Source organism: Phoxinus phoxinus (genome assembly GCF_949152265.1).
Source record: "Phoxinus phoxinus genome assembly, chromosome: 10".
NCBI lineage: Eukaryota > Metazoa > Chordata > Actinopteri > Cypriniformes > Leuciscidae > Phoxinus > Phoxinus phoxinus.
This window is the reverse complement of record NC_136885.1, coordinates 3,613,853-3,636,037: the sequence shown is the minus strand read 5'-3', so window position 1 is coordinate 3,636,037 and position 22,185 is coordinate 3,613,853. Positions and strand designations below refer to the sequence as shown.

Sequence of the window (22,185 nt, the reverse complement as noted above, 5' to 3'; positions counted from 1 at the left end):
TGAAATGCCAGTAAATCGGGATGCAATACATCAGTCATTTTACAGTGAGAAAATATAGTTATTGCTGTTTGGAAATGCTACTCTGCCAAACGAAAACGGATCCAATTTACTTAAAGCCAAGTTTATGTATGATGCATTATAACGGCATCTATAATGTACATTATAATGCATGATCTATTATTTATAAATACTTGTAACCAAAGTTAAAATGCATTATAATATTTTCAGATAGATCTGAAATTGTTTGTTTGTCATGCGTTATATACTCTTTTTTTTTTTAAAGCTATAACAATGAGTATTATGATGTATTATAACTGGTTACAATTATTCATTAGACCATACAATGCATTATAAGGCATTATGTTTAATGCATTAAACATACTTCTATAATGCATTTTGGCTTTAAGTAAAGCGTTACCCGTTTCTTTTGATCTCAGAATATGTGCAGATATTGTTCTATGATGTTAAATGGAGTGCAATTTCCCTTCACAAATGTAAACTCTTGAATATGTTTTGTGCCTCTAGTGCTGAAGTGTCCGGTTTATCTGCGCCGTAAACTCATATCACTGAAATATGAAATATGAAAACTCTTATAGCAAAGCACTTTCTGTTATACAAGCAGACCGTGTTGTTCTGGAAGGATCTGATCACGCAATGTGTTTATTGTATGTTACTTAGGATGAAATATGTTTGAATGCATTGCAGTCCAAATATTTATTTTTAGAAGAAAGCTCTGAAATATGAATGACTGTATAAAACTGATAATTATTTGACTTGTCTTTTAAACAAACCACTGATGGCTTCCAGCTTTCACAGGATTTCCTCTATCGGTTCTCACAGGTGAAGGGGAGGATGGGATATGTGGCATTAAACTGTCAGGAAGACAGTGAATTAAATGTTGATTGTGTCTCGAGACTCTTTGATTAAAAAAAATGCTCCTTTAGAGTATGTATACGGTCTGTGTGCAGTCTGAAACTAGTCAATACAGGGCAATTAGGACCAATAGTGTTGGTCCTATTGGACCTCTCATCTGCTTTTGACACTTGATCATAATATTATGATAAATAGACTTCATGATCTGGTTGGGATGTCTGGATCAGTTTTAAATTGGTTTTCATCCTACCTTTCTGGTAGAAGTTTTAGTGTGTATGTGAATCAGATTATGTCTGAAACTGAAGAGTTGTCGTGTGGGGTACCTCAGGGTTCTGTCTTGGGACCTATTATGTTCCTCTTGTACATATTTCCTCTCGGACAGAAAATTAGTCAGTTTAGCGACATATCTTACCATTTGTATGCGGATGATATACAACTGTACTGCTCCTTTAAGGAAACTGAGTTCTCTAAACTGTCTTCTCTAATCAACTGTCTTGACTATAGTATCAAACAGTGGTTATGTGACAACTTTTTGCTTCTGAACTCAGACAAAACAGAATCACTAATTATCGCCCCTGAAAGTAAAATCCCAAAGATAATACAGGATATTGGTAACTTAGGCTCGTCTGTCCAACCGAGTCTCAGGGGCTTAGGTGTTGTTTTTGATTCTGCTATGCCCTTGGAGCTCCACGCTAAACAATTAGTTAGAAACTGTTTCTTTCAACTGAGGAATATTTCCAAATTAAGATAATTTTTGACTAAGGGTGAGTTGGAGATGATCATTCATGCGTTCATTTCCTCTCGATTAGATTACTGCAACAGTCTTCTTACCTGTTTAAGAAGGAGCTTTATCGTCTGCAAGGCTTTTAACTCACATTAAGAAAAGAGCACACATCACACCTGTTTTAGCAGCTGGTTACCAGTCCAGTACAGAATTCAATTTAAAATCCTGGTCCTTACTTTCAGAGCCCTGTATTGTCAAGTTCCTACCTACATCACTGACGTGATACAGCTTCACACTCCCTCCCGGAGTCTCAGGTCATTAGATCAGTGGTTCCCTGCTCATTTTAAAACTAGAGTTGACCAATCATGCCAGGCAGCGGCTCCTAGGCTGTGGAGAGCTTTGCCTCTCTTTCTGCGTTGTGCAAACTCTGTTGATTCTTTCCAAAAGCAACTGAAGACTTTGCTCTTCAAGCAGGCTTTTAGTTAGTCAACGGTTTCTTATGGTTGTTTATGTTTTCTATTTATATCTAATATTCTTGTATTTTGAATTTGTCACTGTATATTATTTTATTGTGAAACACTTTTTGATTTTTATCTATGAAAAGTTCTATATAAATAAATTTTACTTACTTACTTTACAATTCATTCAGTCAAATCATCATATAAAACTAAACACTAGTTTGAGTTGTATGACATTCAGAGCTAACAAAATATATTCTCAGGACATTGTTCTTACGTCCCCATTAAGTAAAAAAAAAACATTCTCTTCAAAACGTTTTAATTTTATTTTATTTTTGGAAACGCAAACTTTAAGGAAACATTATCATTCTTCAAATATGAACATTAGCTTTGAATGTTCTCTGAGAATTCTGAAACAAGTAGCCTATCAACATTTATAATATCTAATATCTAAAAAATGATCCATGAACAATGTATAAATAATGTTTTTGTGCTAACATTTTGAGAATGTTTATTAAAGACCAGATAACTTTAAACACACATTATATTAACTGGAAGAACTTTAAAGTTCTGGGAATGTTCCCTGTTGGCTGGGAAAGACCTTAATACATTAGCTCATCTTAATTTAATTCAGGAACATATTTGGTACATAGATGAATTATCACTCCCTGACTCTGAGTAGGTCTAGTTTCTCTATGTGTAGAACAAACTGCCCCCAGAAAATCTTAATATTTAATTGGTAAAAGCACCAAAACAACCACAGAATGTATTAAAACCTCAGTTTTCTATTTAACTGAAATGCAAAACAAAACTGCCACCTTTTTAAAGTCTGAATTTAATGTAAGGCCATTAAAAAAAGTGCCGCAATAATCGTTTAAGAAGATTCACAATCTTAGTCTGAGGAATCCTTCATTTAATGAACTTACTGAATCCATCTGGGCTATTCCCCATTACGGCAGTGGACCTTTCCATCCGCACCTTTATCAAGTATGAGCTTCTAGAAAATGTTCTGTTAAATGTTATTATTACACACTGAAAACAATGCACCATCACATTATGAATGACCAAATCATGTACATCTTTTATTTTGTCCTTCCAGAGGAGGTGTTGCTACATTGCCAGATGTAACCACGTCTTTAAAAATGTTCAAATGCATATAAAATACTCAATTTAAAGCACCATACAGACAAGAGGTGAATGTATAGCAAAACACGTGTCAAACATAAGGAAGCATTCAGTAAATATGAAGTAAATGAACATAACATTTTTACATTTATTTTTCTTTCTATTTAAAAAAAAAAAACATACAGATACAATTGCTTTTCTAATAGTACATACTCTAATTCAAATCATACTGTATATATTCAATACAAAATACAGCGACAGAAAGCAACACAAATAACATACAGTTTTGTCTTATTTACTCCCACATTGCCATCAATAAGACTCATCATCTCGACACTTACAACAAACCAGAAATGTGCTTTTCGAACTCATTATAGTGGATATCATGCATTATTCTTAATAAAATATTTGTATTTGAAATGCTACTGATATTTGCTGCAGTTACCGATGCTAAGAACACAAAAATAGACTTTCTTGGTAAATTGTTGTCTAGTTTTATCAGAATACCTTGAACAAAATCATTTTAAGAAATAGTTTCTAGTTTCAAAAATAACAAAAAAAGTCATTTTTAGTTTCACGTGATCGGCTCTTTTATGTGGAAGGCAGGACTCACTGCCTTCCACACTAAGCTTACACTTTCTCACATTGGTTGTAATTCCAGCGGTCTGTTTTATCGATACACATCCCTGGCAATATTAAAGACAGTTCAGATAATGAGTGGTCCTATTATTCACAGACATACTATGAACACTTCAGGTATTGGAACAAGTTCACAACATTTAAATGAAAGATGAACCGATTAAAGTGGAACATTGCATTTCGAAGTTGGGTAAGTGGTGGCCTTGATATACACATTACTGTTCAAAAGTTTGGGTCTCACTTTTAAATAGTATTGTATATAATGTATATGTAGGCTATACAGGGGACATTAGTTGTGCAGTTATGTTGAATGTTGAGTTATACTGACATTATGATATGAAACCATGACTGCTCTAAACAAGATCACATTGCAAATAAATCTAATACATATCATATTTGACAGTGGTCCAGATTGTTATTTTTGATGATCATCCAGTCATTCATAAAGCAGATATGTGTGTGATACACTCGTGTTATGACCACAGCCTCTGTGAGAACAGAGATTGGCTACTTTGGCTCATTGGGAAAACGTGTCATCGGAAACATTTCTACACAATGGTATTACATTACATCTTGCACGTTTTGCAACACTTTCATAGAGAAATGTCCAGTAAGTGGTTCTTAAAAGCATGTTCGTTTTTTCTTGAATCTGGCAATGCTTTATTGCGTTGGTTGTTGCACGGATCGCAGAAGTTCTGAATTGAATTGTCTGGTGAGTGTCACTAAAATATTAATTCTCTATCATGTTTGTTTATAATGAACCCTAAACATACCTGATAGTGTTAAAGGGGTGGTATAATGCCCTTTTCACAAGATGTAATATAAGTCTCTGATGTCCCCAGAGTGTGTGTGTGAAGCTTTAGCTCAAAATACCCCACAGATATTTTTATATAGCATGTCACTTTTTGAGGGTGAGCAAAAACGCACCGTTTTATGTCTTTCCCTTTAAATGCAAATGAGCTGCCGCTCCCGGTACAGGGGGCGGAGCTTCAAGAACTTGCACTCACACACACATGCACTGACCATTTCACAAACTTTTAGCCTTTTATGTTCAAACTTCTCAAGAAGAAGTGACAACATGTAGAAGCAACAGGACATTTCTGAATGGCTAGTTGATGAATTTATGTCGCTGATGTGGAGTTATCTTCTAGTCATTGACAGACATCCCAAACGGTTTCGGTTCTGATTAATTCGGTTCGGGAGAAGAGATAAAAGCCCATTCACACTGACAATTGATTGGTTGGGTCATTGCATGCGCTTCATGAGGCACACACACACACACAAGGTCTCTCGCTCCCTCTCTCAGCCATGCGCACTCTTGCTCGCTCGCTCTAGATTCCGGGAGATTTTAACTAATTTGCGGACATCAGGGCTGCTATCAATATGCGGGAGACTCCCGGAACTTCCGGGAGACTTGGGATGTCTGCATTGATTAGCATATTCTGTCTTGATAATCTATAAATCAAGTTCCCGGGGGCGGGGTTTATGTAAATTATAGCGTTGGTGATGTCACTAACCCTGTGTAGTTCCTACCAGCCGTTTGTTGTAGTCCTTAAAAAGCGATTTCTGTAAGAGAAAATATCTTAATTTGCTTTGAACTTTGAGCGTTGTAACTTTGCAGATGTTGTTTATGATCAAACAGCAACATTACACACTAACTAAAGTTAGAAAAGTGTAATCATAATCAAACACCCCTTTAACAAAAGCAAACGTGAGAGAAAAACACATTTGCTGAAGCAACTTTTAGCTCTTGTATCATGAGTGTTTCACGGACGCGTCCTCGAGCGCTTCACATCACGAGTGCACTGCGGTGTCAGGCGAGACACTGAGCAAGTTTAACACATCAGAAACAGCTGCTGGTTATGGGATGCACACATCACAATGTATTAGTTTACAAATCAATCACTATGATAATTATAATGTTAATTATTTTGCGGTGAAAATGAATAAAAGTTGGTGTTTTTCTGCTTTAGTGTTCGTTTCGGCTGGAAATGGCTAACACAGTCTCACCCTAAAACGTCACATACTGACGGGTCTTGACCATACGGCAACATACGATGAAAAGGGTACCCTTTAACGTCCATGTGTGACGACTCAGGTATGGTTGGGTTTAGGTATGCGTTAGGGTACCGCTAGGAGGCGCTGCTGGTGCGCTTATGTCTGCGTCTCATATGGACGTTATAGGGGTACCCTTTTCGTCGTATGTTGACGTATGGTCAAGACCCGTCAGTATGTGACGTTTTGGGGTGAGACCGGGCTGAAATGGCAGTGATTTGTATACAGGTGAAACTCAAAGTCCATTTATTTCAGTAATGCAACATAAAAGGTGAAACTAATATATGATATGGACTCATTACATGCAAAGTGAGATATTTAAAGCCTTTATTTGTTATAATTGTGATGAGTATGGCTTACAGCTTATGAAAACCCCAAATTCAAAATTAAAATATTTTGAAAAGGTTTTCATAAGCTGTAAGCCATCAAAATTATCACTAATAAAGGCTTGAAATATCTCACTTTGCATGTAATGAGTCCATATCATATATTAGTTTCACCTTTTAAGTTGAATTACTGAAATAAATGAACTTTTGCACGATATTCCAATTTTGAGTTTCGCCTGTATGGTTTTGTATGTACATGTTCTGTGTTTTATCAAACCTGTAGGTAGAGGCACGTTTTCCCAATGAGCATGTGCTGTTGTTTGGCTCTCCTGCATGTTTCTAGACTCAAATGCAGTTTAGTTATGATCAGGATCCCGGATCTCTAAGGATCTGAGCATAGGAAATTCTTCCCAGATTTCTTCGTTCTCCTCACTTCCAGTGGGATCCTGAGGAAACGCGATGAAGTGTTTTGCTTTAGAAACACGCTTGCCTAGCGGCACGTTCTCATATGGCGGAGGACTGCCGGGCTCGTCCGCTCCTAACAGCGGCTGTGTGGACTCAGAGCGCACGTAGGGCGGCAGAGCGGTCGAATGGCTTTGATACGAGCCACCGAAAACCACAGTGGCGTACGGGATCGAGTCCCTGTCCTGCTCCGAGTCGTAACTGCGGGCCTGGAAAGAGCTGTGACTCCCATCACGACGGTCCACATCATGTGACCACTGGCTCTCCTTGACGTAGTCACCCTCGAACGGCTCTTTCTCAGTCAGGTCAAGAAGACTGAAGCGGGACAGAAACACCAACACAGGGTCCTTGTCTTCTTTAAAGGGAGGCATGCCCTTGGACAGAAACATGTTGAGATATGACATTACTGAACAGTTTGATTGACTATTTCCAATTGACCATTTTTTTCACATGTTCAGTAATAGGATACCTGGCACACTTTAAATTGCCTTCTTTTTTTTCTCCATAACATATTATAGCAATCATCATAACTTAGGTATCATTGGAAAGCTTAAACACTCTGAGATAACCATTTTGAAATTGGACATTGCGTTACCATGGAATCGGTGCTTTAAACCCTGTTAGCAGGCTCCTCCCCCTATGGGCTCTCTCATGTTTAACATTTTTCTAAATTTACTGCATTATTTTATAATCAAATCTTTTTCTAATCTTGACAAAAACATATGATTGGAAAGGTCTGAGACTCAGTGTTTTATCTTTGGCCACTGTTTTGTGTTAGAAGTGATACTTTGACAGAACTGTGTTAATTTGTGACAGGAGAACGCATACAAACAAATTCAGTTTATTATGGATGTCGCTTTTTTTAAGGAAGCTTGTTTCCGCCACAGAATAAAGAGTAATTGCAACTTTTTAACTGGCGATTCTGACTTATTTCACAGAATTGTGAGTTATAAAGTAAGAATTATGAGATATAAACGCGCAAAAAAGGTCAGATAAAACGTCAAGGTAACACTTTATAATAACTGCACGCTTGTAGATTTAGAATTATGCCTTTTCCCCGTTATTATTTGATTCACGGGACCGGACACCAGTTATCTTGCCAAGAAAAATCTTTATTCTTATATGTCAGGAGAGAAACTTGAGAAGATGTTGTATTCATGCCAGTTCTGTGTGTTTCCGTGTTTCTCTGCTGTAGTACAGTAAGATTGAGCTTTATATACATCACAGAGAGACTTTCAGCTTCCTTGTAAGGTATAAAAAACATGTTAACCTATGCTTACACATGGTACAATCCACTATCCACATTAAGAAACTATTTCTTCAGTGTATACATTAGTGGTGTATACATTAGTGTTATACAAATGGTACATTTGCATCAGTTGAAACATTCATTTTCTTGCAAAGAGCATACGAACTGTACGAATTTGAAGTATCATCATTTTAACATCTCTGCTAAGTGAACATTGCATACCTCTAAGCACTTAACTCTACCATAACTCTACCAGCTCCCCTCCCTGTGTCTGTGTCTTAGAATATGATCCTTAAACACATGTGTACATGCAATCTATAGTCTAACTCATGCATTTTAAACTTCATAAGATAATACAATTGATTATGAATATTAATAAAGAATAATAATAGATACATAATATTAAATCATGAAATTATATTAGAGGATTCAATTTTAGTCTTCATCTCCCTCCACTGGAACTACGGCCGTCAGTTCCACACCATCATTCCCAGGTGGCCAACCTATTGAAGTGATAGTGAGGAGGAGAAATAACAGACCAAGACATAGACACAAAAGGACAGAAGAATGGAAACAGAAAATAAAACAAAACAAATAACAAAGAACCCATGTTATGTTCCCACATACTATGTGTCATTTAACGTCTATGTGTAAGCATTTAAAATGTACCCCAATCATCTAAGAAAAGAAAAACTAATAAATCTTCTGCCGGTGCCTTGACTCGTTAAGTACTCCTCAAGTTCCCGGCCAAAACAACAACCAAAATAAACAATGATGTTAAAGGATCCTATCCCTTGGGGTTGTAAATCAGTAAGCGAGTGTTCATTGTTTGTGAGGTTGTGTTTTGTAGCATGTGTAAAATCTCCTATTTTACTCCATATGTCCCATTCTTGGTTCTATCCATTTGGTTAGTAATAACCAATTTAACAGGTTTGGTTCTCTTCCTTCTAGTAACACATATTATGAGTTTTATTGCTAACAGAAACACCAAACATCCTACCATAGTCAAAACTATCCATTCCGACCATGATAGATTTCCCAGAATTTGTGTTAACTTTCTCTCAGACATCAATTTAGCTATTCCATTTGCTACGATAACATGACCCATTGCTTGAATTCCCTCCTCTTGAGCTGCTTTAACACTCTTTTTAACTCTTCTCACCATTTCAAAGAGTTCATAATTCCTTTCTTCTACTAAATCATTATTCCACCATTGTGGCTCTAATTGCAACAATTGCACATGTGGAACATGAATTCCACCTAAGTGAAGAGGATAGAGAATCTCAAGACAAAATGGATCAAGAGGAATTGGACACAACTTCCCTCCGTATATCATATTTTCACTTATTCCATCATGTAATATGCACCACTGTGCTTCTGACACCTGCCATGCACCTGTGGCTTGATCTAAAGGAACTACTTCCCAAACTGCAGAACCATTAAGAGATAGACTAAACATTGTGGAACATGAGCAAATTACCCACTCATGTTCCTCAACACAACAGTCTGTGGTAGAAATCATTGGTGTGTCGCCTTCAGCCCAATATCCATTCCTACCTAATCTAATTACTGAATTTCCTTGTCTAACCCCCATTGATTGGAATCGTCTAACTGTCATAATATTGCGCTTCCCATATTGAGGCCATATCATAGTCAAAGGTAATATTCCAGACCCTGACAACGAATTTTCATTAATGCCGATTTTAACTAATGGGACATGTTTAGCAGAAGTCAAATTAAGTTGATTACCGAAAACCAATAACAAAGATTCCGCTATTCGCTCAGGAACTTGACCCATCCGAATAACTTGAATGTCCTCTACCATTTGATCCTTTAAATTCTGAGCTAAAAATAAACACGCTGCACGATGTGTCTCAAAGTTAGATGATTGCGTTAACGCATCTGCCAATTCCTTTGCAGCATTATTAAGATGCTGACCCGCTGCTATAATATGTAGAGTACCTTGAAGGGCCTTAGTGAGTCCTTTCCCACTCATTGTTCCCACCCACTGAGTGTACTCGCTTAGTTGATTAATTTGAGCGGTATTACTAATTGAATTGACAGAACCAAATACCCCCGCTATGTCTCCCCATATACTTCGAGGTTTACGATTTTGACTACTCAGAGGATCTTTAGAGGTATAATATTTAACTTCTTTTTCCAACCAACTCCTTATTTGTGTGAAATTTCCACAATAAGACTGATCAAAAACGGTAAGAAGGGATTTCAAGCTATAATTAATGCGTTGTCGCACCATGTGGGCTTCATTTATCAAGGTTTTGGTTTCTTTTGCTAACAAAATACCATGAGCTGGTGCAATAGTTGTACTTGGGCATGTTTTAGCTTTGTTTGTATTTTCCGCAGAAAGATAAAAACACCTTCCAATTTCCCCAGTTTCTAATTCAGTCTCACAATATTCATTCTCATCTTCCGAATGCCAAACTCGTACATAATTTCCCTTGAATCTTGTTGTCCCTGAGGAAGTATCCCACAGAAATCCTTCACATGGTAACACTATGGGATAGATACAGCCCTTGGCTAATGAATCCCATATTGTAAGCATGTGGGTACGATTCAAAACAAAGTTAATTTCCACATTAGTAGAATTTATGAGGTTTAACCCCACAATTTCACATTGTTCTTTTGAACAAATTTCTCGTCTTTGAGCACTACCAGTATACCCCCCATCTTTCACCGGCCAAATTACTCTGCTTGTGTAACATTGATGGTGAAAGTTACATCCACCGTAGATGCCCTCACGATATTTAGCAAGGTCTTTATCATTATGTGGCACCCAATCCCATAATCCCCATTTGGAAATAAAGGGTAGAGTAAAATGTTGGCCAGATTTCAGAGTTGCATTCCGAGTGATTCCTTGAACTCGAGGAGTCCATAAAGCTTGGCTTCCTTGGTAAATGCCAAGTAAAATTAAAAATAAGCATACCATTGTCGTTGGGTATTGAGAACAACTTGCAACCATCTCTAATCAATGTCAATGGAATTGATTCCTGAAATGGAAGCAGAGAAATAATTAAACATCACTTCTTTGTTCCCAATCTTTAAAGACAATGAATGAACATTGCTCAATCTCAGGCCATAAGCCGTCATTATCATTTTGTTCATTCACTAAGCAAGGTTTAACTTGTGACCAATGGTACCATCTATCTGTTCCTACACCCTTCCCTTTAAGACAAACACTTGTATCAGTTGTTAAGAGTATCTCATATGGTCCCTCCCATCTAGGCTCTAAACCTTTCCTAGCAATACGTTTGACCATAACAAAACTGCCTAACTCGGGAATGTGTGGAATGTCAGTAGGTGTGTGTTTTTCATCCCATTGCTGTTGAGCTTCTCGCACTTTCTTATTATTGTCTTTAGCAGCTTTGTCCAGCATTGTGAGATAGCGTCGTAGCTTTTCTTGGAACAAAGTAGAATCTCCTCCTGTTCCTGCAGGTGGCGGAGCGTCAGGAGGTAGAACCATTGCTCTTCCAGTCATCAGTTCAAAAGGAGTTAGTCCTGTAACTCTGTTTGGAGTTGCTCTCAAGTTCCACAGAATAGCAGGTAACAACTTATGCCAACCTTGGCCAGTTTGCAGAATGGCTTTGGTAAGAGCGGTTTTCAACGATCTGTTCATCCTCTCTACCATCCCAGAACTTTGTGGCCGGTACGGAATGTGGAACTTCTGTTTAATCCCCATCAATTTCATTGCTTCCTTCATCAGTTTTCCAGTGAAGTGAGTTCCATTGTCAGAATCAAGTTCATATGGAAGACCCCAGCGAGGAAAAACTTCTTCCACCATTACTCGTGCTGCCGCTTCAGCAGTGCAAGTTTTCGTGGGGAATGCTTCCACCCACCTAGTAAATCTGTCCATGATTACTAGAATGTATTGGTACCCTCCACTGGGTGATAATGGTCCCGTGAAATCGATTTGGAGGTGTGTCCATGGACCTGTTGGTCTGGGTGCATGTGACATTCGCACCTTTACAGATTTTCCCACATTTGCTTTCAGGCAGATTAAGCATCTCCTGGAGTAATCATCAATGTCTCTCATCATTCGTGGCCACCACCACGTCTCGCTGATTTGAGCTTTCATTGCCTTTGCTCCAGCATGCACTTTTCCATGATACAGCTGCATCAGTTCTCTTCTTGTTCCGATAGGCATCACCACTTGTCCTGTTGGAATCCTCCAGATACCTTGATCATCTTCCTTCGCTCCTGCTTTTATCCATTGTTCTTTCTCTTCATCTGTCTCTGTTTGATATGACAGAAGATGGAGCTCAGGATTATCTTTGCTGTTTTCCTGCACTATGGTAACAGGAGTAAGAGGGAGTAGAGCTGCTTCTCTAGCTGCTGCATCTGCTGCCGTGTTTCCTTGACTTTCTTTGGACTTGTCAGATTGATGTGATTTTACTTTGATCACGGCTGCTTCTTTGGGTAAGTGACATGCTGTAATCAAACGGCGAATTATGGAAGCATGTTGTATTTCGCTCCCACTGCTAGTGATAAGTCCACGTCTTTTCCATAGGGCAAGGTAGTCATGGACCACGCCAAAAGCATAACGACTATCTGTGTAGATGTTGACTCGATCTCCTTCTGATAGTTCAAGAGCTTCTGTAAGCGCCATGAGCTCAGCTACTTGTGCTGAAAATTGCCCAGAAAGAGCTCCTTTCTTCACAACAGTTCCATCAACTTCAACTACAGCCCATCCAGTATGTCGTTTTCCATCAACATAATAACTGGATCCATCGACCCATAACTCTGTATCTGGATTTTCAAGAGGGATTGGATTAACAGGACCAAGACTTTCTTCTTCTACCTGTTTTTCACACTCGTGTGGTATTCCCTCATGTGGTTCCAGCATCATTGTTGCAGGGTTAAGAGAAGTGTCCCTGATGATTTCCACTCTCAAATCCTTGTTCAACAAAGTTGCTTCCCATTTTGCTCTCCTCGCATCAGTTATGGTCTTGATGTTTGTGTTGTTCAACAGCGTCACTATACTGTGTGGAGTGTGCAATATGATAGTTTGTGCTCCTATCAGATTTTCAACTGCATCCACTGCCCATGTGGCACCATCGAGGGCTTGTATACATCGTGGTTGCCCAATCATAGTGACAGGAATCTTTGCGGAAAAGTATCCGACGGGTCTGTACTGATCACCTGGTTTTTGACACAGTACTGCTGAGTAGGTCTCATCTCCCACTCTGGTCCACAAATGAAATGGCAATCGTCCATCAGGAAGTCCCAAGGCTGGGGCTGAAGTCAGTTTCTCTTTCATAGAAGTAAACGCTTCCTCAGCTTCCGGTGTCCAGTTTATCTGTTCCACTCCAGGCTTTCCTCCCTTGTACAGATCGATGAGTGGGCTAGTGATGCTGGCAAAATCAGGTATATACTGTCGACAATAGTTGAAAAGTCCCATCACCTTCCGCATTCCTGTAACTGTTAGAGGTTTTGGAAGTTGTCGTAATGCCTCTATACGCTCTGTTGTCATTCTCCTTCCCTCGACTGATATTTCTTGGCCCAAGTAGATAACCTTGGTTTTGGCCAGCTGTGCTTTGTCGGGGTTGACTTTGAATCCTCCTTTCTTAAGGGCTTGTAGGATAACATTCAGAGCAAATATATGGCTGTTTTCATCTGGGCTTGCAATCAACAAGTCATCAACATATTGAAGACAAACACTTCCGGAACTCTCAATTTCAGCTTTTTGCTCCGTTAAGAACTGGTCCAAAGTTCTATGAAATATAACAGGAGAAATATTAAGACCTTGTGGGAGTCTGTTCCAAGCATACTGTTTTGCGCCCACTGTGAAGGCCAATTTCTCTTGAGATCTTTCGTCAATAGGTATAGACCAGAAAGCCGACAGTACATCCAGTACCGTAAAAATTCTTGCATTTCCTGGAATATCATTCAGAATGGTGGCAGGATTGGCCACAATAGGATGCGGTTTTGGTGTTACACTGTTAAGTCTTGTGTAATCAATGGTTAATCGCCATGAGTTATCGGATTTCTTGACAGGCCAGACAGGACTATTAGTGGTAGATAAAGTTTGTCTGATGATCCCTTCAGCTTCCAAGTCTGCCACTATCTCTTCCACGGCTTGTCTTGCTTCAGGTCGGATGGGGTATTGTTTATGAGGGGCATGTATTGGTCCCTCAATGACAATGGGATCAATGTTGGCTTTGCCACAATCCAATTTGTGTTTAGCCCAAACATCTGGATATACACTGCACAGAAGACCCCACACACCGTCTTTTCTCCAGTCTCTGATAATTGGTTTTGCTGTACCAACAGACCTTAGATTACATGTGCGATCTTCATGTGGTATTATCCCAGCAGTCGTAGCGATCTGACGACTGTCAGTGAAGATGATCATGTTCAACAATGGAAGAATGTCCATGCCAATGAGGCTTCCTTGTGAATTCGGCCCCACCCAGAAAGATGTCCATAAGACTTCATCTTCATGTATTTGCAGTGGAACTTGTATACTTTTGTGAAATGTTGTGATACCTCCTCCAACTCCTTCAACGTCCATAGTTTCATCTGTTGTAGGTAGGTTCAGATTTGTTATTGAAATCGCTGCTCCTGTGTCAACCAGAATGTCGCATGGGTGGCCCCCTATTAATGCATTGATGAAAAGGCGATTGTCTCTTTTCTTACTAATACAGGGGGCCGCTGATTCCTATTGCGGACGCATAATTCCCTCTATGAGCTGTCGGACTTGGGCTTCCGTCCACGTCTTCCCTCGAGAGGTTTCATCATAGTTTTTCGCACTGACTTGTTTAAATGATGGACCTTGGCCTTCTGCTCCACCTCCTTTAGCCCAACAATCATTTCTTGAGTGGCCACGCTTTCCACAGTTGCCGCAAACAACCATCCTATTCTTTGTGTCCATGTTGTATTGAGCTGATGCCACTCCTCTTCGATATGGCTTGTTTCCTTCTTCCTTGTTTGATCTCATAGCCATTTCTAGACGGCCAGCCCATTGCATAATTTGGTCAAATGTCTCACCTGGATTGACTCCAAGTGATAAGGCTTGTTGGTATTTAGAGCTAAAGCCATCCACAAGTGTGTCAGTGAACTGTACATCATCTCTGTCAGGTTGTTTCTTAGCACAGAGGGCCCATCTCTCATAAACATTCCACTTACGCAGAGCATATTCATCTGGAGATTCATCATCCTTTTGCTTAATCAATGTCACTGATGTGAATGGAATTTTACCGCTTCCCAAGATTTCTTGGATTACTTTTCGGAACTCATCTAATGTTTGCCAAAGACCCAGGGGTCGTCCCTGGCCATCAACCCACAAGTCTACCCATTGGGCTGTTGTTATCGATGCTGGCAAGCGTTCCCATCGGTCTCTTGGGATTTTCGCTTTCACAATTGTGTGAACGTCTCGTAGTGTCATTTGATGTGCTTCAACCAGAGAGTCTAATTCTCTCCAAAACTCTGTGTTTGGATCTTGTCTCTTTAGAGGAGGCAAGGCTGTGAGAATGGCTTGACGTTCTCCTGGTGTGAATGGTCTCTCTTCGGTCATCATTTCAGATTCTTCCCTTTTAATCGCAGGTGAAGAAAATTCAGGGCCGATCTTATCAACTGTGATCATGTCGTCATCTCTTGTCTCCTCACCCCAGTCAGATCCATAATTACGAGCTGGAGTACATCGCAGCATGTCTCTATTTGGCTGGGCTGATTTAGATCTTGTTATTATTGGAGCTGCTTGTGCAGATGCAATATACATTTTGTCAACTGGACCTCCATTTGATCTCGAAGCTTGAGGCTGTGTCAGAGGTTTAGATGAACTTGTACATTGTTCAGGCAAAGTTGGATAAATTGGGTTGTAAGGAGGAGGCGTTACAGTTGTTATGGATTTCACTGGTGGTTGTGAATATTTTCTTTCAGCTTCAGTTATTATATTTGTCCAATCTGGATCAAATGAATCATCACTGGTTGTATTTTCTTCCTCTGAACATTTAATAGACATGATTTTGTTCAACTTGTTATATGCTTCAATTTGAGGTTTCATTGCTTCAACAAGTGGTACTGGACCACCATTTATATCGCAACAAATTCCACCTTGTTTCACTATCCAATGAGCTGCCAGAATTGGGAATGCTTTTGATTTGACCTTATCTTTTTGGGCCTCGAACCAGCTCAACTGTGCATCCATAGATGTGTTGATATTCAGTCCTTTTTTCAAAAGCTTAGCTTGCTTCTTGCTTTTCCTTTCCAGGTACCAAGCAGATATTATTCTGCTATTAAAGCCACTTTCTGCCATTTTGATAAGTATTTGTCACACTGTGTGCTCAAAACAGCAGGGCTATGTGTGTGTGTGTGTGTAAACTTCACGAGAGGGCTACCCTGCTTCTCCCTCTATTCCTATGTGTGTGTGTGTGAGAAGGTATAGCCAATTCCGAAGGGAGGGGCTGCTTCACTCTCTCTCTCTTCTCCAACTTTATGTGTGTGTGTGTGTGTGAGAAGGTATAGCCAATTCCGAAGGGAGGGGCTGCTTCACTCTCTCTCTTCTCCAACTTTATGTGTGTGTGTGTGTGTGTGTATAGAGCGAATTCTGAAGGGAGGGGCTGCTTCACTCTCTCTCTTCTCTAAACACTATAGGAACTCAGGGAAAAGAAAATTAAGAAAAGTTAAAAACAAAATTAAACCTTATATTTTCAGTAATCTTTTCTTTTTTCTTTATTTAGTTTTTTCCCTAGTTTAATCTCAGATAATTTTTTTTATTTAGATTGTTTATATTTTCTTTTTCTTTAAGTTTAACTCAGATCAGTATTCCTCAAATATTTGAACAACTTTACGGTCAAAAATAGAATGCCCGCAATTCTAGCTTCTATTTTCATTGATACCCTTCTTCTAAGGGTTCAATCCTCTGCGTATTTAAACGTTTTAGGGTTTCTTGGTATCTCTATATACTGCACTGCACTAACTAAGCACAGACCCGCCACTTTAAACCGCTATAAATCACTGCTTGTCACACTATCCTCGTCTCCTTCTGAAACGATTCTTTGGTGTGTTGGAAATATTTTAGGGATTAAACTTTTTACAGTCCCGCCATATTCCGACCACCTGCCAGTTATAACAAGCTAATTGCTTAATCGTCTTACGGCTAATTCTAAATATTCGACTAAATGGTCTTCTTTCTAAAAAAGATCCATCTCCATCCCAGCATTTCAAATATTCTTAGAGGTTTACTGATCAGAGGAACTCAAATAAGCCAAATTAAATTGAATTATTAAATTCCAAATGTTTTCCTTTTTTTTACTATATCTGACATATATTCATTGGCAACACAACTGGTACTTTAAATAACACAGTTCTTTTAAGCAGTTTCAGTCAATGTCTCATCATCAGGCAGACTTAGAATTATTTTAGAATGAAATAAGGTCTTACCTGAAATGATTGAGACAAATGCCTGAAGATGCGATCCTGTTGTCCGTGACGCCAAATTGTAGATTTAGAATTATGCCTTTTCCCCGTTATTATTTGATTCACGGGACCGGACACCAGTTATCTTGCCAAGAAAAATCTTTATTCTTATATGTCAGGAGAGAAACTTGAGAAGATGTTGTATTCATGCCAGTTCTGTGTGTTTCCGTGTTTCTCTGCTGTAGTACAGTAAGATTGAGCTTTATATACATCACAGAGAGACTTTCAGCTTCCTTGTAAGGTATAAAAAACATGTTAACCTATGCTTACACATGGTACAATCCACTATCCACATTAAGAAACTATTTCTTCAGTGTATACATTAGTGGTGTATACATTAGTGTTATACAAATGGTACATTTGCATCAGTTGAAACATTCATTTTCTTGCAAAGAGCATACGAACTGTACGAATTTGAAGTATCATCATTTTAACATCTCTGCTAAGTGAACATTGCATACCTCTAAGCACTTAACTCTACCATAACTCTACCAGCTCCCCTCCCTGTGTCTGTGTCTTAGAATATGATCCTTAAACACATGTGTACATGCAATCTATAGTCTAACTCATGCATTTTAAACTTCATAAGATAATACAATTGATTATGAATATTAATAAAGAATAATAATAGATACATAATATTAAATCATGAAATTATATTAGAGGATTCAATTTTAGTCTTCATCTACTTAACTACTTCAAGGCATCGGTGAAGACTTATTAGTTTTTTCTTTTCTTAGATGATTGGGGTACATTTTGGATGCTTACACATAGACGTTAAAGACACATAGTATACGGGGACATACCATGGGTTGGGGTTATTTGTTTGTTTTGTTTTTCCTTTGTGTTTTTCGTTTTGTGTTTTCCTTTTATCTTTATTTTGTTTTTCTATCGTATCTTTCTTTGGTCTGCTTTTCCTTTTCCTCACTATCGCTTCATTAGGTGGCCACTGGTGGAGTGAAGGTGTGGAACTGACTGTCGTAGTTCCAGTGGAGGGAATGAAGACTGAAAATTGACTGTTTAATGTTATTTTTTAGTATTATTTTTCTTTATTAATTTTCTTTATAATTTCATAATGTATTTTGTGAAGTCAGACTATGTTTGTACATGTGTGTTGAGCAGAGAGCTGGTAAAGTTATATTTTGCTTAGAGGTATGCAATGTTCACTTAGCGGAGATGTTCCAATGATGATGATACTTCAAATTCGTACAGTTCGTGTTCTTTGCAAGGAGAATGAATGTTTCAACTGATGCAAATGTACCATTTGTATAACACTAATGTATACACCACTAATGTATACACTGAAGAAATAGGTTCATAATGTGGATAGTAGATTGACCATGTGCATTAGGTAGACATTCCATCTTTAAACATAAGCAATATGTTTTTCTACCTTACAAGGAAGTTGTAAGTCTCTCTGTGATGTATATAAGCTGAATCGTACTGTACCAACTCAGAGAAGCATTAAGGCATGATGAGGGGGTGAGAGGAAGGAGGAAACAGAGATTATGGGGTAAGGAAGGAGAAACCCAGAAACTATTTACATCTAGCATGATGGGGAGAGAAGATAGATAATGGGGAATAGAGAAATCTAGAATGAAGACCTCCTCTCATGTAGCCTTATTCTTATATGCCTGTGTTTCTCTCTGTCTGACACATGAAACATGTTCAAATAATAAATCTCTTGGCAAGATATCAGGTGTAGCTTCCGTGATTTAACAATTATGGGGGAAGCACGATTTTTAGAATCTACAACGCTATTAATCATTTGTTAAGCATTAGTAAACAGTTTATTCATAATTTATAAAGCATTAATAGATATTAATAAGATGTTTATACATACAGATATAAATACGTTATTATTGATTTAAAAGCATATCTATAATGTGTTTAATAATTGTATTTTCATACTTTATTAATGGTCGATTTATCATTTCTAAATTAATTATTGTATTATTTACAAATCAGTTATTTAGGAGTTGTCAGTGGTTCATAAGATCACTTAGAATGTGTAAGTAAATGATTTATAAACTATTTAAATGTACATTCATACATATTATTCAGACATATACTGTGGTAATAGTTACTTAGTGTGTTAATAAATGCTTTATTAACATGTATTTCTACTGTAATTCATGATTAATTCAGGTAGTTATAAAGCATTTAGTAGTGGTCAGTTAACTATTTGTGTGAGCTCATCTAAAGTGAGGACTATTTATGCACTGTAAAGCATTTACAAAGGAGATTTAAAGACTGTTAATATTTGTTCTGTATCACTGTGTTGTGTTTGTTTCCTTTTTCTGTTTAGAAGACAAATGAGCCTTTAAATCTATCATAACTAGTCCTCACTTTAGATGAGCTCACACAAATAATGAACTGACCACTACTAAATGCTTTATAACTACATGAATTTACTACATTTACTTACACTTTCTAAGTGAATCACTGACAAATCCCAAATAACTGGTTTGTAAATAATGCGATACTTCATTTAGAAATTACAAATTGATCATTAACAAAGTATGAAAATCCAATTATTAAACACATAATAGATATGCTTTTAAATCAAGAATAAAGCATGTATACTGTAGTTACAAACTGCTTATTAATGTCTATTAATGCTTTATAAATTATGAATTAACTGTTTACTAATGCTTAACTAATGATTAATAGCATGCAGTTATTATAAAGTGTTACCAAAGTCAAAAATCGCTTAAATTGTTTTATTCTGTGGCGGAAACACGTTTTCATACTTTTCGGTAAAACACCAAAAGAAAATCTCACAGGAACCTCAATTTTTACGATATCAATTACTCCAAAATTGAAACACAACTTGGCTAGATATATGCCTTTAATTTTATAACAAATGTAGAGTCCAAATAATCTAGTAATATATATATATTGTATAAATAATTCTTTAGTAAAGTACATTTGCTTTACGGTAAAGTTAAACTTCTTTAACTTTTTTTACACTTTAATTTTTTGAAGTGCAATAATCTGCCGAGTGTCTTCTTTATAAAGAGACCATAGGTCGGCATACCAAAGCATTCATGAATTATAACCATTTGGCGAGTGCATGTGTATGTCAGTTCTCATCCAGTTCCTCGTTCAGTTCCTCACCAGTACCTGCAGTGAGTCAGTGGTGGTCCACCTCTTAATGCTGCTGTTGGCAGGGTCAGGAATTATAGGCCACAAACACATCTTCACCCTGTGAAAACATCAGTTATGGTACTAGTGCACTGTAAATGACTTCTAGAAGTTGCAAATAAAGATTATCGTAGTATGTTTTACAAGAAAATACTCTTTTAGTCTTTCTACTTCAAAATGTCACATTTCATTGAATGTATTACTTGCAGTTTGTTTGTAATGCATTGTAAAATTTCGAATAAATTAGATTTTTTTAGATCAATATCCTACAATTTCAACAACAAAAAAAAAACAAAAAAAATCTAGATTTTTTTCAAATGTACTTATTGGATGCTCACCGTTCATGTTTCCCCAAACACGTAAACACAACTATGATGATGAGAAGTGATAACCCAATGCATGCTGGGATAACAAAGAGCACCATGTCAAATCCATCTGAAAAACATTTTCAATAATCAAACCAATAATGAAAATAAATATTCATACTTTCCCTCTAAACTGAATATAATAAATCAAATGTAAAATTTGTTTGTCGGATGAACTGCATCACGCTTAGATTTATAATATGTACAGTATGATTTATAATAAGTACTGTATACAACCAAAGGAAACATTGCTAGCATGACGCCACAAGAGCTATAATTAAAAAAAGAAATGCAGAATAGTTGTAGAATGTTAAGAAGTATATTCATATTACACTAATGCATGACTAAATGCACTTAGTGATTATTGTTTGTAAAAGTTATTATTGAAATTGTACACACACACACACACACACACACACACACACACACACACACACACACACACACACACACACACACACACACACACACACACACTCACACACACACACACACTTGGCCATATATACTATTAATAATTGAACAGTGTGGTCATAAATAGTCACCAATACGTCCAGTTGTCAGGTTCTCAACTGATCCGTTTAAACTTCCAGCCATTGTAAGAACCGATACTAATGCATGATATTTGGTAAGCGGTTGAAGATTTCCCACCACAACATTGGTCTTCTCAGTGTTTATAACTTGAAAAAGAATAGAAAAATTATGGTTAATAAAATAGTTATGAAATCTGAAAATCTGTTATGCACTTCTTTGAATCCTTGAATACCTTGGGTATCATTACTATCACCCCAAAAGTAAATAGTATATCCTTGAATGATCCCGTTTCTCTGTTCAAGGGGGACTTCATCCCAGCGAAGTTTGACCTGTGAATGATGGATTTCCTCAACTTCCAGTTTCGGTGCTTTAGAGGGAGCTGTGAGAATATATGAAACATTGTCAGCATGCTAGAATTATACATCTAGGGAAATGTGAGCCCACTAGATGGAAGTGTTGTATCATTCTCCAGTTTATAGAAAGCCCTCAGATGTGCACTACTTTCACACACTACACACCTCTCTCACTGCTATACGCCATCACGGTAAGAGGACGTCCAACGCCGTCAGCATATTTGGGGAAAACGGAGATCTCATAGGGCTTGTAAGGCCTTAACCCTGAAATTAAACAGCCATGATTTGCATGCACTTTGTCAGCAACAAATAAGAAAATAAAATATTAAATACCAAATGACTTTAAGGTTATTTTATTGGCTTTTAATGTCAATTTTTAAAGCGACTTAGCACCTTAAATCCTTTATAACCAACTATAATTTGACACCTTTTTTCATTAT

At 37.7% G+C, this 22,185-nt stretch overlaps 2 protein-coding genes across 3 annotated transcripts in view; one reads left to right on the top strand and one right to left on the bottom strand.

Annotated features, from left to right (window-relative positions):
- Positions 1-2,233, top strand: part of cyb5r4 (cytochrome b5 reductase 4) — a 20,066-nt gene extending 17,833 nt beyond the window's left edge. Inside the window, exon 17 of the mRNA XM_079624641.1 lies at positions 1-2,233. This exon is cut by the window's left edge and continues 888 nt beyond it. The gene's annotated coding sequence lies outside the window, so the exon portion shown is untranslated.
- An 880-nt stretch (positions 2,234-3,113) lies between these two features.
- csf3r (colony stimulating factor 3 receptor) overlaps positions 3,114-22,185 on the bottom strand; it is a 33,824-nt gene continuing 14,752 nt past the window's right edge. The window contains exons 11-17 of one of the 2 annotated variants that reach the window (XR_013799436.1): positions 21,911-22,009; positions 21,625-21,771; positions 21,404-21,538; positions 20,832-20,928; positions 20,473-20,554; positions 6,087-7,036; positions 3,114-5,814 (exon numbers count right to left, since the gene is read on the bottom strand). Coding sequence is in view for 1 of the 2 variants with exons in the window: in XM_079627153.1 (XP_079483279.1) it covers positions 6,557-7,036; positions 20,467-20,554; positions 20,832-20,928; positions 21,404-21,538; positions 21,625-21,771; positions 21,911-22,009 (1,046 nt within the window). In the remaining variant the exon portion in view is untranslated. Of the gene's footprint in view, positions 5,815-6,086; positions 7,037-20,466; positions 20,555-20,831; positions 20,929-21,403; positions 21,539-21,624; positions 21,772-21,910; positions 22,010-22,185 lie in introns of those variants that run through there. The other variant, XM_079627153.1, reaches the window with a different exon arrangement.